Source organism: Cyprinus carpio, chromosome B1 (genome assembly GCF_018340385.1).
Source record: "Cyprinus carpio isolate SPL01 chromosome B1, ASM1834038v1, whole genome shotgun sequence".
In the NCBI taxonomy this organism is placed as follows: Eukaryota; Metazoa; Chordata; class Actinopteri; order Cypriniformes; family Cyprinidae; genus Cyprinus; species Cyprinus carpio.
The window spans coordinates 14670388-14688777 of record NC_056597.1 but is presented as its reverse complement, the minus strand read 5'-3'; the positions used below and the strand labels follow the sequence as shown (position 1 = coordinate 14688777).

General features: G+C 36.9%; 1 protein-coding gene across 1 annotated transcript in view; it reads right to left on the bottom strand.

Annotated features, from left to right (window-relative positions):
- Positions 1 to 990: 990 nt before the first annotated feature.
- LOC109082585 (melatonin receptor type 1A-A) overlaps positions 991 to 18390 on the bottom strand; it is a 48414-nt gene continuing 31014 nt past the window's right edge. The window contains exon 2 of the mRNA XM_042716675.1: positions 991 to 1903. Within this exon, the coding sequence (XP_042572609.1) occupies positions 1035 to 1903 (869 nt within the window). The 3' untranslated portion in view covers positions 991 to 1034. The remainder of the gene's footprint in view (positions 1904 to 18390) is intronic.

Here is an 18390-nt window from a genome sequence, read left to right as displayed (position 1 = left end):
AATTTGCTTTCATCTGAAAAAAGTACTTTGGACCACTGAGCAACAGTCCAGTGCTGCTTCTCTGTAGCCCAGGTCAGGCGCTTCTGCTGCTGTTTCTGGTTCAAAAGCACACGCCTGTGCACGGTGGCTCTGGATGTTTCTACTCCAGACTCAGTCCACTGCTTCCGCAGGTCCCCCAAGGTCTGGAATCGGTCCTTCTCCACAATCTTCCTCAGGGTCCGGTCACCTCTTCTCGTTGTGCAGTGTTTTTTTGCCACACTTTTTCCTTCCCACAGACTTCCCACTGAGGTGCCTTGATACAGCACTCTGGGAACAGCCTATTCGTTCAGAAATTTCTTTCTGTGTCTTACCCTCTCGCTTGAGGGTGTCAATGATGGCCTTCTGGACAGCAGTCAGGTCGGCAGTCTTACCCATGATTGCGGTTTTGAGTAATGAACCAGGCTGGGAGTTTTTAAAAGCCTCAGGAATCTTTTGCAGGTGTTTAGAGTTAATTAGTTGATTCAGATGATTAGGTTAATAGCTCGTTTAGAGAACCTTTTCATGATATGCTAATTTTTTGAGATAGGAATTTTGGGTTTTCATGAGCTGTATGCCAAAATCATCAGTATTAAAACAATAAAAGACCTGAAATATTTCAGTTGGTGTGCAATGAATCTAAAATATATGAAAGTTTAATTTTTATCATTACATTATGGAAAATAATGAACTTTTTCACAATATGCTAATTTTTTGAGAAGGACCTGTATATTACATAGATTTGCTGATACAATTACTGTAAACATTTAAACAATAAATTCATACATACATACAAGTACTTCTGACCAAGAATGAAAAAAAGTGCTTTATAAAAGACAATGATAATAATTTCCTGTTTGTTTTGATTGTGTTGAGGCAACAAATCACAGTTTCAGGGCTAGACGCCACGTCCTGACAACATATTTGGTGATCTTATTTTTTTTTCCTAAATCAAGTTTGCTTAGTTTCAAGCAAGGATTGATTTTTCTGTGTTCTTTTCACGTCTTACACTTAAACACTTACACAGAATCCACTTTGACCTGATTGTTGTTAGTCATGAGTGGCGAGGGTTTACTCTTAAGTCGTTCTTGTGCTTCATTAGAACTTTCCCCAAAGAAGATCCTGGCAGTACACACTGAAACCACGATGCGCTTATACTCACGACGGAAGTTCTGGTTCAAAACTCCATAGACGATTGCATTGAGGCAACTGTTAAAGTATGCCATGAAATAACTTGCCACAAAGAGCCATTCAGGTATTAAAGGAACCACGCGCTCAGGAGAAATCGCTACAGCCAACCCGATGAAGTTTAATGGTGCCCAGCACACGGCAAAGAGCACAAAAACAACAAACATTGTTACAAAGTTTCGCACATCGTGAGGTGTGAGCTTGGGACGATTATCGGGCTTCACTCGTCTTCGCACCTGTATGACCAGAACCCAGATTCGCAGGTAACAGTAGGTGACGATCATGATGGGAAGAATGAAATGGAAGAAGACGACAGCGATCGTGTATGCCGAGCTCGCCGACTGCTCGAATGTACAGGAATAAACCCGTGGATCATACTGCAGGGAGCCTACGAACAAGTTGGGCACAATAGCAAGGACCGTCAAAGCCCAGATTAACAGTACATAGCAAACTGAGTTTTTGTCACTGTAGAGCTTGTCATATTTGAGGCTGTGGCAGATATAACAGTAGCGGTTGATTGCGATGCCGGTGATGTTGAAAATGGAGCCGATTACACTGACGCCCATCAGGAATCCGCTGATCTGGCAGTGCATGTATCCCAGGTTCCAGCCCCGGTGAAATATGGAGGTCAGGACCAGCGGATACGGATAGATGGCCACCACCAGGTCTGCCACCGCCAAACTCACCACAAAGATGTTACCTGAGAAACAGACAGAAAGAGAGATATACAGGTTAAGGAGTATTTGACTACATCCAAAAGCTTAGGATCAGTTCACCCAAAAATGAAAATTAAAATGAAAAAAAGGCCTCATTTAACGAATCGATGCATTTTTGTAAGAAAAATATCCATATTCAAAACATAATAATCACTTAAATGTAGCTTGTGCCTACAGTTGTACACGGAAGCTGCTACGAGAGGATGACATATGAGGTCGGCGTTGTACATGCACTGGAGAGTCTCGTGAAAACCAACATTAACAGGAGCAAAGGAATATCGAAATCCTCCGTCATTTTTCTTTACAAATCCTTGTTTTGTACTTCTAATTAGTGACCATTGTTTTGTTTTGATCTCTCCACTGCACTTCCTCGTTCGTCACTTCTGAGCGGCGCAAGCGCAAAGCTGACCTCATACGTCATCAGCCCGGGACTGCTTCCATTTACAACAGTGAGCGCAAGCTAGATTAAACTGATTATTACATTTTAAATATGGTTATTTTTCTTACAAAAACTCATTGATTCACTACAGGAGGACTTTTTTTCCCACTCGCCCCACTGGGCGCTTTATATTTCACTTCTTTTGGACTGATGCACAGAAACACAGGCTGAGTGCCAGCTTGAAAGATCAAAGACAATTTTTAATAATTCATATTTAATTAATATTTAATATTTAATTAATATTTTTAATTAACGCCGACTGGATTCGTCTGAAAGAAGGAAGTCATATACACATAGGATGACTTGAGGATGAGTAATTTATGGGCTAATTTTCATTTTTGGGTGAACCAACCCTTTAAGCTAACTTGCTGCCCTATCAAGCAATATGCTGAACACAGAGGTACCTCCTGAAACTGATTTCAGACTTCTGAGGCAGCATTATAAGGTTTAACGATATACAACAAAACAGAGAGAGCTTTGCCCATACATAAATGTAATATATCTATTATATATAATTATATATAAATTATATATATATATATATTACATTTCCACATATGAAAAATATTACCATATGAAATTGGAACAACAGGTACTTATGTTTATGTATGTGTAATACAGTTTTGGACATATATGTCATGTACATGTATATCCATCCTTAAATCTGCCAACACATGTTAATATTATAAGTAAATATAAAAGATTTAAACATACAGATTTTTGTAAACATGTTGCATATAAATATAATACATATTGTTGACATATATAATACCATATAAAAATCATCATATAGATATTAACATGTACATATACAAATTTGAGCATTTTATATACAGTATGTATGTTCTAAACTTATTAAAAATATCACATCTACCCAGAGAATTTATGTTTGTGAAAATGATATATCACCTTATGGGTAACATATATGGCAATATCACACTTAATATATCATCAAGGCAGCATTTTTCAGCATTCAGATGTAGCCTACATAGTAACTTTTCCTTTTAATCATATAAACAGATCATGTTTACTAAGCCTTCCAGGAGTTCAATAAAGCTTTTATTGCCCCATAAACACATGCTTGATCTGCACTCCAAATATTTTTCTCTATCAATTGATTCTATATAAAGCAAGGTGCACATGTGTGTTTATAAATGTGAGTGTGTGCACTTATTAATTACGTTCCCTCATTGTGTGGATGGTTAGGCATAGCCCATAGCTGATGGCTGCATTAGGGAAAGAACAAGGGTAGTTTTAATGAATGCACATTTCTAATTGCCGCCAGGCACAAGAACTTGACATTGTGTGTAAAGCTGAAATAATTAACTAACGTTATAAGAGGGAAACACTAAAGGCAGTTGCAGCTGAGTTGCATTCCCTCTTTTCTTAAGACTGTGTAGGAAAATGTATGTGAATGGCAACACATATGCTTAATGTTTCATACATAAGTACAGTACTATATACTTGGATTTATTACATTACAAAAGCACAGAAATTATTTATTTCACAAAAAGGAAAGAAAAAAAAATCTATTTAAATTGCATTTCTAGAGAGCAATGAGACCATAATGAAAAGCTAATTTTATGCTGCTTAGATTTTTCTGCTGAGCTAAGCTTACCAAGAAACCAAAGTCTGCAATCAACTGTCTGAAATGCTTTTCTTCCTGTTTGACAACAATTTATCCATTGTGTTGGTTTGTCAAGTAAGGGGTCGCCACAAGAGATGGAGGTCAAGGAAAAACTGGAAAAATTATTTTTACAACATGCATTTTTAACATGTTTACTTTCACTGTTATCTTGGAGATAAATATGACAATGTTTTTCTTCTGGTTTAGACATCTAATATTCATCTAACAGAGTGCAGGGGGGGAAAGCATGCCAACTTACAAAATTTTTTCAACTTAATAATTTGCTTTGGCTTCAGTACATGGGAATAATATAAATGGCAATTATTTAATTTTGAAACAACATTATGTAATTTTCTCAAAACAGGTCTTTGTACATGAAAACATATAGCTGCCTTTATATTTTAAGAAGGGGGTTTCCTCACAAAGAGATCACAGTTATCAAAAAGAAAACATTGCAACTTAAATGAAACAAGTGAAAATCAATATGGCTTGTAAACTATTAAAGATCCAACTACGAACAATAATAAATAATATTAAACTTTTCCTTTGGATCCTCACTAACATGTTTCAAGCATGATTAGTGAGAGGACAGATGTATAATATTAAACTTTTCCTTTGGATCCTCACTTATTTTTGTTGGCCTTTCAGTGAAAAGGTCTTATTTGTCTTTGAGGCAAACCCTTGAAAATCAGGATGTTGATAAGTCAATGTCTTTAAGTTGGCCTTTCAGTGAAAAGAATGACTAGCACATGAGCACCATGATTATTGTCGCGCTTGTGATTCGTCCTTGTGTGTCAGCTGTCTCGCAGGTCAGCATGTGTGTGTGGTTTTGTCAGTGGTTTTGACAGAAGCACTAATTCGCGGTCAGCATGTTTTATCAATGGCAGTCAGTCTTGACGTTTTTAGCATTAGCTTTGCAGTGGATTAGTGATTGACTAGCTTGACGATTAGCTTGCAGTGGCCTGAAGCAAAGCTGTCACTCATATATCCCTTCAAGCACAACACTGACATTCTATCCACATAGGGGTACATACACGCAACCTTCTCACCATTTGCACAAATATCATCCACACTTTTCAGACAAATAACCTTGATAATCTAGCTAAACCCAGTTGCTGTTCTAAAAAAATACCAGAGGTCAGTGGCCGGCCAAACGACTTTTCTCTGAGCATCCTTCTTGTTGGCCTATAGCTAAGGCCCCACCCCCTTTAAAACCATGTTAGAATTTCTATCCATTTCTTCTACTTATATTCTGATGTAAAACTTAAAGGTATAGCTTACTTAAAAATTATAATTCTGTTGTTATAAACCTGTATGATGTTCTTTCTTTTGTGGAATGTAAAATGTAAAAATGTGGAATGTCTTTTTTTTTGTTGTTTTTTCGGTCCATTCAATGAAATTCACAGGGTCTAGTGCTGTTTCGGACTTTAATCAAGGCTCATTGGAAAAACCTATTTGTAAGAACATTTTTGCAAAATATTATGTTGCTTGTTGCACATTTTTGTATTTTTTTTAAATATTATTTTGCAGTGTTGGAAATTTTGCAACTTTTTGCTAAGAAAGTATGTGCTTGTTGAGTGTTTTTAAAAGTTTTTAAGAGTGTTTTTGCAAAATATTATGCAGGGGGTCAGTAGTCTTGTCAAAGCATAGAACAGAAGCACTAATTCGCGGGCAATGGCAGTCAGTCTTGACGATTAGCTTGCAGTGGCCAAAGGTTGGTGGGAATATGGGCGTGATTATGGAATTGATTTGATTATTGCATTTATTGAAACTTATATTTTTAACAAACTGATAGTGTTAACAAACCAGTCATTTTTCGTTAATTGTTTTTTCATGGGACTTGTATCCAAGCTCTCTATATCGCTACAAGTCAATGCTATTGATGTATGTTTAGCTACGGTGTTGGTTTACTGAGCAGTTTTTTCTTTAATTTTTTTTTCATTGTATTTGTATGTTTTTTCGATTAAAATATATATATGATTCTGTTTTTTGATGCAAACATCAAAATGTATTCATTTACAATTCATGCACTATGGTAAAATGTTTTTAATTCATAATATTAGTTTGTTGTATGAAACGTTGTCACAATTTTGTGTGAATTTTATGTATCGGTACATTTTTGGCATTTTTTGCAAAAACATTGATAGTGCAGTATTTTCCAATGAGCCTATGTTGACAAAATGTTGAAATGTTTAAAATTCCCTCTGTGGTTCACGCAAGAAAAAACATCATATAGGTTTACAATCATACAGAATGTTCATTTTGCGGTGGACTATCCCATTAAGGATTCTTACTGATTTTAAACATACACTTATACTTATGGAGACACTCAAAACTTCACAAAACAAGTTTGTTTCAAATCTCTAAGCAGTCACGGTTTGTCCTAGACTCAAGACCTCAGATGGAGCCATTCCAGGTTAAGTCTTGATGCACACTGACAGCAGAGGTTACTTGGGTTGTCTCCATGACGACTTCACTGGTGCACTCAGTTTATTTGTGACTAAGAGGGGTAGATGAAGCAGCCTTTGTTCTTACGGATGGAAGGAGTAACAGAAGAAATCAAAGAATTGTCCTTGACAAAGTCAAACTGTCAAGTCCCAAGGGAATGTAATGCCATTGGCTTGGCTTTGCTTCCAATCTGTGAGTTTGGGTTATCAGAGCGATTAAGGTGTCACTCAAACAATTTTATTTAGCTTACAGTGAGATGGGACTCTCTGGATCATGGAAGAGATTTCCCATTTTCACCATTACTCTTTCCAGTTGGGTCCCAAACTTTTAAATGTTTTCCTTTGAGGGATTTTAGGATGTGAGCAGTATCCAGACTGACAAGAGACAGAAGCATATTACTGGAAAGATATGAGTCTCAGTACTTTTAATGAGTGTGAAACTGCCCTTAAACAAATGGCCTCTGACATTCCCTCTAACCACTAAACAATTTGTAATCTTCCAGCTTGGGTGAATCACATTAGCATCTGCATATCGTCTTCTCTTTTCAGGGTCTTTCATCTAATGTATAGGCCATTCATATGTTAAATGTCAGGGCTGCTTCAGGTGCAGCCAGTATCCTTGCAATGCCATGTTGTCTCAATTAGTGCAGAGTGCCTAGGGTCAGAGCTCAGAGATAGGTCAGCAGGTGACCATATCGACAAGGTCAGAACGTGAGACAACTTCCCTTTCTTCCTTCCGGCAGGTCATTATGCATAACCTTCAGGATAATGTATGTTAATGTATGTTAAACACCTCAGGAATATGACTACATTTCAATATGTCAATGCATGCCATTTTACAGATACATCAACGGAGGAAGACAGCACTGTAATTGCATGCATTCATTACACTTTCACTCGACTATCCACAATTAACATGAATTCTGTTTTAGTGTAGAAACACATTATCATGAATGTCACTCTACTTTACATATAAACAACTCTTCCTGAGCTCTTGAAATGGAAAAAGTTTTCAGAATAGATTGACTGATATGATTTTTAAATGGACTGAGTGGTATATGTAAATTTAAGGGATAACATCATGTCTAAATTTAATTCAACAGTCAAATTATTTTCAGGACATTATGGTTCTGGAATTTCTGCATTCTTCCTCTGATGCAGATGGAACACCAAAATAAAATATGTGTGATATACATACAGTATAAGAGCAGGGCTGTCCAATTCTGCTCCTGGAGGACAAATACCGTGAAGACTTGCCCCAACACACCTGTCTGAAAGTTTTTAGTAATGCTGAAGACCTTGAATAGCGGGTTTATGCATATTTACTTGGGCATGCAGCAGAATTCTATAGGACAGTGGTCGTCTAGGAGCAGGACTGGACAGCTTAAAACTTATGTGATTCATTGCAGCAATTTAAAATAGTGGTCAACCAAGATGCATTTGTCAGTGGCTGATGTAGATAAAAAGAAAGCAAGGTATTGTTTTCTCCATTGACACATTCCTTTCCCAAAGCTGTCAATAGAAGAAATACTTTTGTTAATCAGCAAAGTGTATTTGGTTGTTTTTTTATGTTGTTGTTGTTGTTGTTGTTGTTGTTGTTTTTCTCAAAAACAGCTACCTACAACAAATATCAGCAGGAAAATGTATCATAAAAAAGGTAAATTACTATTCATAAATTTCAGGTCGGTAAGATTTTTTAAAGGAATAATTTACCCAAAAATGAAAATTCTGTCATTCTGTCATCACTCACCCTCATGTCATTCCAAACCCGCAAGGCCTTCGTTCATCTTCGGAACACAAATTAAGATATTTCTGATGAAATAAAAATATTACCCAGAGGAGAATAAATCGTTGAATAAAGTCTTTATTTTTGTTTTCTTTACGCACAAGTACTATTTTCGTAGCTTCATAAAATTAGGGTTGAGCCACTGATGTCACGTGGACTATTTTAATGATGTCCTTACTACCCCTAAAGGGAATAAATAGCCTACGAGATGGGAGGATAAAAAAATATCAATATATAGGTTATTTCAATACATTCTTTAACAATTACATCGTTGGGTAATTATACTAAACTGTGGGCATCAGGGAGCCGCTATGGCATAGAAACCGCTTTCAAATGCGGGTTCTCTTTTACTTTCACTTTTACTTTTACAATGTCATTTACATTCGGGTCCAGACGGGTTCGAAAATAAATGCCGTCGGGTCGGACTCGAGTCTAATTTCATCGGGTATGTCTCGGGTCAGGTTTTTCTTTAAAAAAAAATAATTTATGCACATCGGGTTTGGTTAAGTAGTCATTTGGGTTGGGTACAGATTTTAGGACCTGAGAAGACCTCTACTCTGTAATACAGAGCAGCAGTAGCCTACCTACCACACATTTTACATGATTAGATATTTGTCAGTGGTGCTCAGTATCTACAAATCATTCACTATTGTCCCTATCAGTCATCTCTCCTTACTCTGTGTAGGCCTATGTGGTAACTAAGTGAACTTTTAATGTAACAGTCTACCGCTAGCAAGTGGCTAACCGTGTACCTTAAGTGGCTCCGTAGAATGCATTATTTTTCCGTGCCTTTCTGCATACAGATCATAGACTGTATAAAAACATGGACGTAGTGTCCGTGACGTCACCCGTAGTTTTCAAAAGAGCGTTTTTGAAGCTCAAAGTGGGCGGAGCGGGCCGTCACCATCTTGGCAGTGCGTCACCGCGTGTCAATCATGGTTAATCAAAGAAAAAGGCGGGAGCTGGTTGCTGAAGCCACACCCACCTAGCTCGATGGTAGTGTCAACAGCGGCAATCCACCTGTCACTCAAGTGACCACTCCCTTATTTATGCAGAACTTTGAGGCTTAATATAATTAAAACGTATGAGTTATATATAAAAAAAAAAAAAAATCACCCTCCCCTCACAGTTGTCATGAAGGGAAAAATTAACTATATAGACCAAAATAATTGAAATAAAACCAGGCTGTAAACATGTTGTTTTTCTGCTGTAAAGTTGGGCATTTTAACATGGGGAGTCTATGGGATTGACTCCCTTTTGCAGCCAGCCTCTAGTGGCCAGTTGACAAATTACAGTTTAAGTCACTTCCATGTTGGCATCAAGAGAGAGAGCGGGAGGTTGCCACTTGATATGGATTCACGCTTCGGGTCACACCCCCTAACCCCGCCCCCCGATGTCATCGTCCATCACAATGTTTCACTGTAGACATCGTCTGATGCCAATTTGGTTAACATCGCCCAACCCTATTTGTTATGACTCTTATGATGTATGAAATCCTTAACTGACAAAACAGGGTAGCTAAAGTAAAACGTTTTCCCATTTCCATTCTTCCTACCTTAAAAAGAATCACAAAAATGACTGTAAATGGAATCAGTAATGAATTGGAATTGTTAAGTGGAATCAGAATGGTTATGAAATTCTGAATAATTCCCTATTTAGCTAGATGTTTATTTTGCATGAATCACCATTTGTCTTGAGGAGGATGGTCCTTATTCTACAAGCTTGAAATAACTTTGCAATTCTCTGCATGACATGGCACAGAATCTCCCCTTTAATTGGCCCTGTGTGTGTGTTCACAACTCAGTGAATGAGAGAGATTTCTTAACACTTCATTGATAAAGATTAACGCTACAGTAAAAACCCACAAAATGAATGGCAAAGACTCTGTGAGTGGAAAACAGCAAGTGGGTGGCTTTGAAGGTAACATACATAATGTTTCCAATTACAGTCAATAAAATGAAAACCTCTAGGTTTTCAGCTAATTACCAACCAATTACCCTTTCCTTTTCAATGCCCACATGGTTGGCTGTGGTCCCTTAATGTGTCTTTCTGAGACATAAATAGGACAGTGTACCTGTGACAGAAATAGCCTTCTTGTTTTTCTCCAAGCTGATTACTGTGTCAGCAGAAGCCCTTTCACCTCTGCAGTCTACCATAACGGGAAGCCTGCATGAAGTTATTCGATTTGGGCTGATACTGATATCATGTTTATGAAGCAGACAGGCAGTCAGACAGTAATGACAAGCCTCTATCTCTCTCTCTCTCTGCCTCGCTTGCTCACACTTTGTATACAGCAATTCTGAGTCTGTTTGAAAACAAAAGAAGCACTTTGATGGCTCTGTATGAATATTAACAACAGTACTTCTCCTTAGAAGTTCATATACACAAGCTGAAGGAAACAAAAGTGGAAGTATGAAATATGAATTTTATTTATGCATCAGAATGGAAATGGCTCTCTTTTATTGTCATAGATTCCCCCAAGGCCACACAGGCAAAGCACCAAGGTCAAATAGTTTTCAGTCATTGGGTTTAGTGCTGCACTCAGAGGCAACGAGGTGTTACATGGAGGACTTTGAGCACAGTAATCCACCTGATTAACTCCCTTCAGTAAACAGCGCTGAAATTCAAAACCAACCCCTCCAAACATGATGCCACACTGCTATTGTGGAGTTAAACTGAGGGACAAGGGCATACGGAGACACATTAACACATTAGTGTGTAGACACATGAAACTGCTGATGCCAGAAGCTTTGCTGCCATATTTAGAATCAGAATTACCTCAACACTCTTAAAAACTATATGACATTGTGTGTGAAGGATGACTTTAAATACAACACACTGTGTATGACACATGCATTTTACAGCACACAACAATGAATCCCCTAAGTAGTGAGGTGAAGGTGAAGTGAATCTATTTTACAGGTGTCACAACATGTATGTCTCATAAATGTCAAAAGATGTTTTCATAGATGTCTCTACTGCTTAGTTAAGTTAATTTGCTCATACATTTATTTATTCATAAAGAAGGTGTCCATGTATGGCACTCAAAAAAAAAAAAAAATTACTGCACCTGGAAAGCTCCTGCATCTGTGTTTATGACATTATCACACAAGTTAGAAATTAAATAGAAGTAGTTAAAATAAGATAAATACTGTATACTATAAATGATGGAAAACGCTATTTTGTTCTGTTGTACAAGTGGATAGAATAAATGATCTGTATAAACTATTACAAGAAGATATTTATTAACACTAAAAATTAGTTAATACATTTATTAAATAATAAAAATACAGTAAACCGTGACCAATGGGTGGTTAGCTTTACATGCATTTGGCAAAAGCTTTTCTCCAAAGAAATATAAATATACAAAATTTTTACGAATCATTTATAACTATTTCAAAAGCACACTGAATATTGTTTTCTTCAATAAACCCTATAAAAAGGTTCTGGGGTTATATTACAGAAACTCTGAAGATTTGAAAAAGTACTATTTTCCTAAAATACCATGATTACTAAACAGATAGGATGAGATTCTGAGTTAAGATGTTTCTAAAATAGTTATGAAAGAAGCAAACAGCTGTCTGCGTAAGATAATATTGCCATCACTGATGACCTCCAGAGCAAACATGCTGCAAAACATTAAAAACTTCACATTCTAGTACTAACATCACTCATCGTAAAAATCTCAGTAAATGACATTCTCAAACTGGCTCATTTAAGCTGCAGTGGAGGATCCCGGACATTGCTAACTGCCTAGGGCAGCACAAGGTGCTCTCGGATGTATACTTTTCTAACCTATCACACATTCAAAGCGGTTTTGCTGGATTGCGACCACCACCCTCATTGAAACTGAATTGGGTAACTTGTGGGTAATTTTTTTAAAGCAGCTCCCTGTGCTTTACTTCCCTCCCTGTTGCCAGAGGCCCCTTTCACTATGTCTATACCCATGAGTCTCCGCTAGGGATGGGCGATATGGGCTTTAAAATGTATCATGATAATTTCTGATATTTATTGTGATAACGATATCAATGACGATAATTTAGGGAATCCTGTTTTTTTTAGAGAAAAGTATTATATTTCCTATTTTTACCCAAAATAGGGTGTTGTGAGCAGTACACACAATTGTTTAATTCATACTGGAAGCCGGAGGGCACCCTTGCGCAGAAACTCCACATATGCATAGTTTAAGTAATGCTCCAGGAAATCACTAATATGGACAGAGGTATCCAGTGATCGCTGTAGCTGAATAAAACGCAGATAGAGAAATCTTGACTGAGGAAACCTGAAGACAATAAACATGCAATTGCACAAAATACATGGTCTGTGTTCTTCAAGCATTCTTGGGTATTTGTAAAGTGTATTTATAATGCAATGGTAATCGATATAGCCTTTATCACTGTATATAATGCTATAAAATAGTATGATTTCTGCCTTATTCTGACACGAAAGCACATCTGATCTCAAAAATAAGTTATTTCAAACACTCGACTATGTTATGAAGTTAATATGGAGAAAAAGCACGTCAATGAATAATATCTTTGTTAGACAACAGGTTTGTAAACGACTCATACACATGTAAAACTGCATTGCACACGTGCTACTGTAGTATATTTATTCAAGGCTCAGACCGATTTTTGTCGCACTGTACAGTGTTATCCAAACCTGTTCCAGATTGTAGAAGGAGCTGCTCAATTTCATGTTCGCCTTCCTTCACATCACTCCACACAGTCGCACACAGAAATATGTCAACAACTAGATTTTATCATTATTATCACGGGAAGAATTTTTACCGATATATATCGCAAATGATAAGATATCGCCCATCCCTAGTCTCCACACCTGCTAGAAGCCAAACATAGACAATGATTCGTTTTAATAGCACTATGCAACACATATCAATCTAATCAAGTCAGTAAAGTGCAATACCTTTGTAACTTTAACTACATTTTAATTGTAACCATGCAGCCGTCAGCTATAGTATCGCATCAGATAGCGTGTTATAGATTGCCTGAATTCCACTCATTCTCTACTATAGGAGAGGAAGAATTATATAAACTTGTTAAATCATCTAAACCAACAACATGTATGTTATACCCTATTCCATGTAAGCTCCTAAAAGAGGTGCTTCCAGAAGTCATAGATCCTCTTCTGACTATTATTAATTCATCATTATCATTAGGATATGTCCCCAAAACCTTCAAACTGGCTGTTATTAAGCCTCTCATCAACATAAACACAACTTGACCCCAAAGAACTAATTAATTACAGACCAATCTCAAATCTCCCTTTTCTGTCCAAGATACTAGAAAAAATAGTATCCTCTCAATTATATTCCTTCTTAGAGAAAAATGGTATCTGTGAGGATTTCCAGTCAGGATTTAGACTGTATCATACTGAGACTGCTCTAATTAGAGTTACAAATGACCCGCTCTTCTCATCTGATCGTGGTTGAATCTCTCTATTAGTGCTATTGGATCTTAGCGATGCATTCAACACTATTGACCACAACATTCTTTTGCATAGACTAGAAGACTTTGTTGGCAATAATGGAAGTGCATTAGAATGGTTCAAATCGTACTTATATGATCGCCATCAATTCGTAGCAGTGAATGAAGAGGTATCATATCGATCACAAGTGCAGTATGGAGTACCTCAAGGCTCAGTACTAGGGCTGTTACTCTTCACGCTTTACATATTACCCTTGGGAGACATCATCAGGAAACAAGGTGTTAGCTTTCACTGTTATGCTGATGATACTCAGCTCTATATTTCTTCACAGCCTGGCGAAACATACCAATTTGAAAAACTAGCGGGATGCATAGTCAATATAAAAAACTGGATGACGAGTAATTTCTTGCTGATAAATTCTGAAAAAACAGAGGTGTTAATTATAGGACCTAAAAACTCTGCATGTAATAACCTAGAACATTGTCTAAGACTTGATGGCTGCTCTGTAAATTCTTCGTCATGGGTTAGGAACCTAGGTGTGCTATTTGATAGCAATCTTTCCTTAAAAAGCCATTTTTCTATTTTTCCATTTTTACATCTCAAAAATATTTCTTAATTACGACCTATGCTCTCAATGTCAAATGCAGAAATGTTAATCCATGCGTTTATGACCTCAAGGTTAGATTATTGTAATGCTTTATTGGGTGGATGTTTTCCACGTGTAATAAACAAACTCCAGTTGGTCCAAAATGCAGCAACTAGAACCAGGAAGTATGACCATATTAGCCTTGTTCTGCCAACACTGCACAGGCTACCTATTAAACATCATATAGATTTTTAGATTTTGTAAATTTGTTTTTATGTTATTTATGGTTTAGTGAATTTGTATTTGAATGCGCTCTTGTTATATTATAGTCCCCCATGTCCGCTGTGTTCTCAAAACTCTGGCAATTTGATAATACCTAGAATATCAAAATCAACTGCGGGCGGCAGATCCTTTTCCTATTTCCCGCCCAAACTCTGAAATAACCTACCTAACATTGTTCAGGAGGCAGACACACTCTTGTAGTTTAAATCTAGATTAAAGAACCATCTCTTTAACCTGGTTTATGCATAACACACTAATACGCTTCTAATATCCAAATCCGTTAAAGGATTTTTAGGCTGCATTAATTAGGTCAACCGGAACCCGGAACAATTCCCATAACACCCGATGTACTTTCTACATCGTTAGAAGAATGGCATCTACGCTAATATTAGTCTGTTTCTCTTTTTTTCTTATTTCGATGTAGCTTTAGGATCCAGTTTGTGTCTGTATCAGGTTGTGATGGTCTGTTGTGTCACTGTTATAGTACGTATCCAGACCAGATGGTGGATTAGCACCTAGAGAGGACCTCTACAGCCCTGGATGTCAGCGGAGACCAGGACAGCTAGATGAGCCCCAGATACAGATCCCCTGTAAACAAAGGTGTCAAAAGTATTCACATTAATTAGTCAAGTAAAAGTATAGATACTAGGTTTTAAAAAGACTTTTGTAGAAGTTGAAGTATCAACTCAAGCTTTTTACTCAAGTAAAAGTGTAAAAGTACTGGTTTCAAAACTACTTAAAGTATAAAAGTAAAAGTAATGTAAGGAAAAAAAAAATGCCATTAAGAACAAAAGCTTAGGTCGCGCCACTACCCCACCTCCTCAAAAAAACATTTTTCTAAAAATTTGTGATGCACTAGGCTACCTGTTTCAGCTGCATATATGCCCATTGAAAATGAACGCACTTTAGTACAATGCAAATACATTAAAGAACTAGAGATATGATGACTAGTTGCCTATAAGTATTGTAATGGTGCAAAAAGTCAAACTTCAGAGGCATGTCATCCATAAACTTTAATGGAATGTATTTAATGTACATCCAAGCTTAACTGCAGGAATCTGCGAGGGCAATGAACAAGAAAATTGGTGTACCCAGGGCAGGCTTAGTAACAATTACCCTTGTATGGTTGTCTATATACAATAAACATTAGTGCTGTCAAAATGAATGATTAATCCAAGTGATTAATCAAAAAATAAAAATGAAAAATAACTCAATCCTGATGCCTTCTTAATTGATACCTTCCTGTATTCGCTACATACGTCTGCTATAGGGCTGTCAAAATGGCTGAAAAACTAAATTCGAGTTTTTTACTTATGTATTATCAAAATTCGAATTATATTCAAATTTAAAACGCATAATTTCAGTTAGGGTGAAGAGAAGCTTTTGGCTTTTCTCCTGATGTCACAAGAGGGCGCATCGAGCAAAATATTACTAATGTACGTTTATTCAAGCATTAGAATACACGACTGTTAAGTGAATAATATTTAAAATAATGTTTATAAACCAATTATAATTAAGTTTGCTTAAACAACTATAACAAAACAGCATCATGTATGCATGCATAGTTTTAATACAAAGCGCACACAATACATTTTTTATTTAAAAACATGAGAGGCAGTGGGATGGGGAAAAAGCCACCATAAATTCTCGAGATATGTTTTTAAAAAGTTGAACGAGGGGATAACGAGTTACAAAGTTGGTATAGCCTACTTATCACAACATTGTCAATTGCGTTGTCAATTGCAAACGCCAATTTATTCAAACGTCTCGCTACCGAACTACCTACAGTAGCTTAATTATCGGAGGAAGAAGAGAAAGCACCCATTTGATAAATCAGAGCCAGTAGTAAGAAATAATATCTTTTAAGAAATATATTTTTTGATAAACGAACCCAACACGTCCTTGCTGGAGTGATGTGATTTGTGTCATGTGCAGGTGCGATGGATCAGGTGTCATCCAACCACAATCAAATTCACTTCATCCGGATGGCGCGATTTATCTGGATAGGTTTTTATTTTTTATTTTATTTTATTTTATTTTTTTTGAATGAAAACAAATTGAAATGAAATAGGAGTAACGAGGCTATTTTTAAAATGTAAGGAGTAGAAAGTACAGATAATTGCGTGAAAATGTAAGGAGTAGAAGTAAAAAGTCGGCTGAAAAATAATTACTCCAGTAAAGTATAGATACCCAAAATTTCTACTTAAGTAAGGTAACGAAGTATTTGTACTTCGTTACTTGACACCTCTGCCTGTAAAGACCTTGTCTCAGACGACCACCGGGACAAGACCACAGGAACCAGTTGAGTCCTCTGCACAATGTGACACTCCTGCAGCCTGGAACTGAACTGCTGGTTTCGTCTGGCCAGAGGAGAGCTGGCCCCCCGACTGAGCCAGGTTTCTCCCAAGGTTTTTTCACCACTCTGTCACCGATGGAGTTTTGGTTTCTTGCCGCTGTCGCCTCAGGCTTGCTTAGTTGAGGACACTTCATTTCCAGCGATATTGTTGACTTGATTGCAAATGATTGCAAAGATACTATTTAAACTGAACTGAGCTGGATGATGACATCACTGAATTCAATGATGAACAGCTTTTAACTGAAAAATTAGTGTTTACTATTGTCATTTTGCATTATTGACACAGTATTTTCCTAATTAATGTTGTTCAGTTGCTTTGATACAATCTGTATTGTTAAAAGCGCTATATAAATAAAGGTGACTTGACTTGATCAAATTTACAAAAATTAAGATTTTGATATTTGAAAGTGTTGTCTGTGTAATGCAATTGTAAAGGAACAATGTGTACTCTTTCTGTGTTACCTGCTTCTATATATCTCAGTTTATTTGTCAAAAGTCAGCCGGTTGATGTAAAATACGGCATCTGGCAGACCTTTGCTGACAAATAAATAGGGACTTTTGACAACTGCAGGGCTTTTGTGAAAAATACATCTCATATTTCTGCATTTTTGTATCCCAGCTCACGGATCATTCGGACAGTCTATCATTTCCAAACAAACAATATTTACATTTATGTATTTGGCAGAAACTTTTAAAACAACTTGCATCATTAACGTTATCAATTTGATCAGCTCAGACATGACCTTGGTGTTCCTAATGCCATAATCTGCTTGACAAAATTGACAAATAACAGCCAGAATGCTAAAAGGTTAACCCAAAATGTTCAGAAGTGAACCACAGACCACCACAAAGGACTTACTTATGATGAGCAAGCACTTTCAGAGAACCCAGAGGCCTCTGTGAACAAACCTCCAAGCGAATTTCTCACTGGCCACAAGAATAAATGTGATTTCATCATCTTAAATTGATGAATGACTGAAATTGAAATGACTACTCTCTGGCTTAACTCAGTGTTTTCATTTTGAAAGAAATTTTTTCAATCAAGTAGCTCAAAATAAATTGTAATCAGTATGTAATCAGTGCCATCTTTAGATGAGGTTTTAGATGCCAAACTCATATTTGTAAAGAAAAAATAGATAAAACTTGCTAGCATGTTATTTTAACACATGATTTAATCATGAACAGTGGCTCCACATGATTGAAACATTTCCTCTCAAATATGTATGGTCAATTAAAGTGATCTGAGAAAACTAAAATTAGACATGTCCAAATAACTTGATTCAGTTGTGTGGAACACTGTCCATGACTGAATCATGTTCAACCAAAGATAGATAGATAGATAGATAGATAGATAGATAGACAGACAGACAGACAGACAGACAGACAGATAGGTAGATAGGTAGACAGACAGACAGACAGACAGACAGACAGACAGACAGACAGACAGACAGACAGACAGACAGACAGACAGACAGACAGACAGACAGACAGACAGACAGA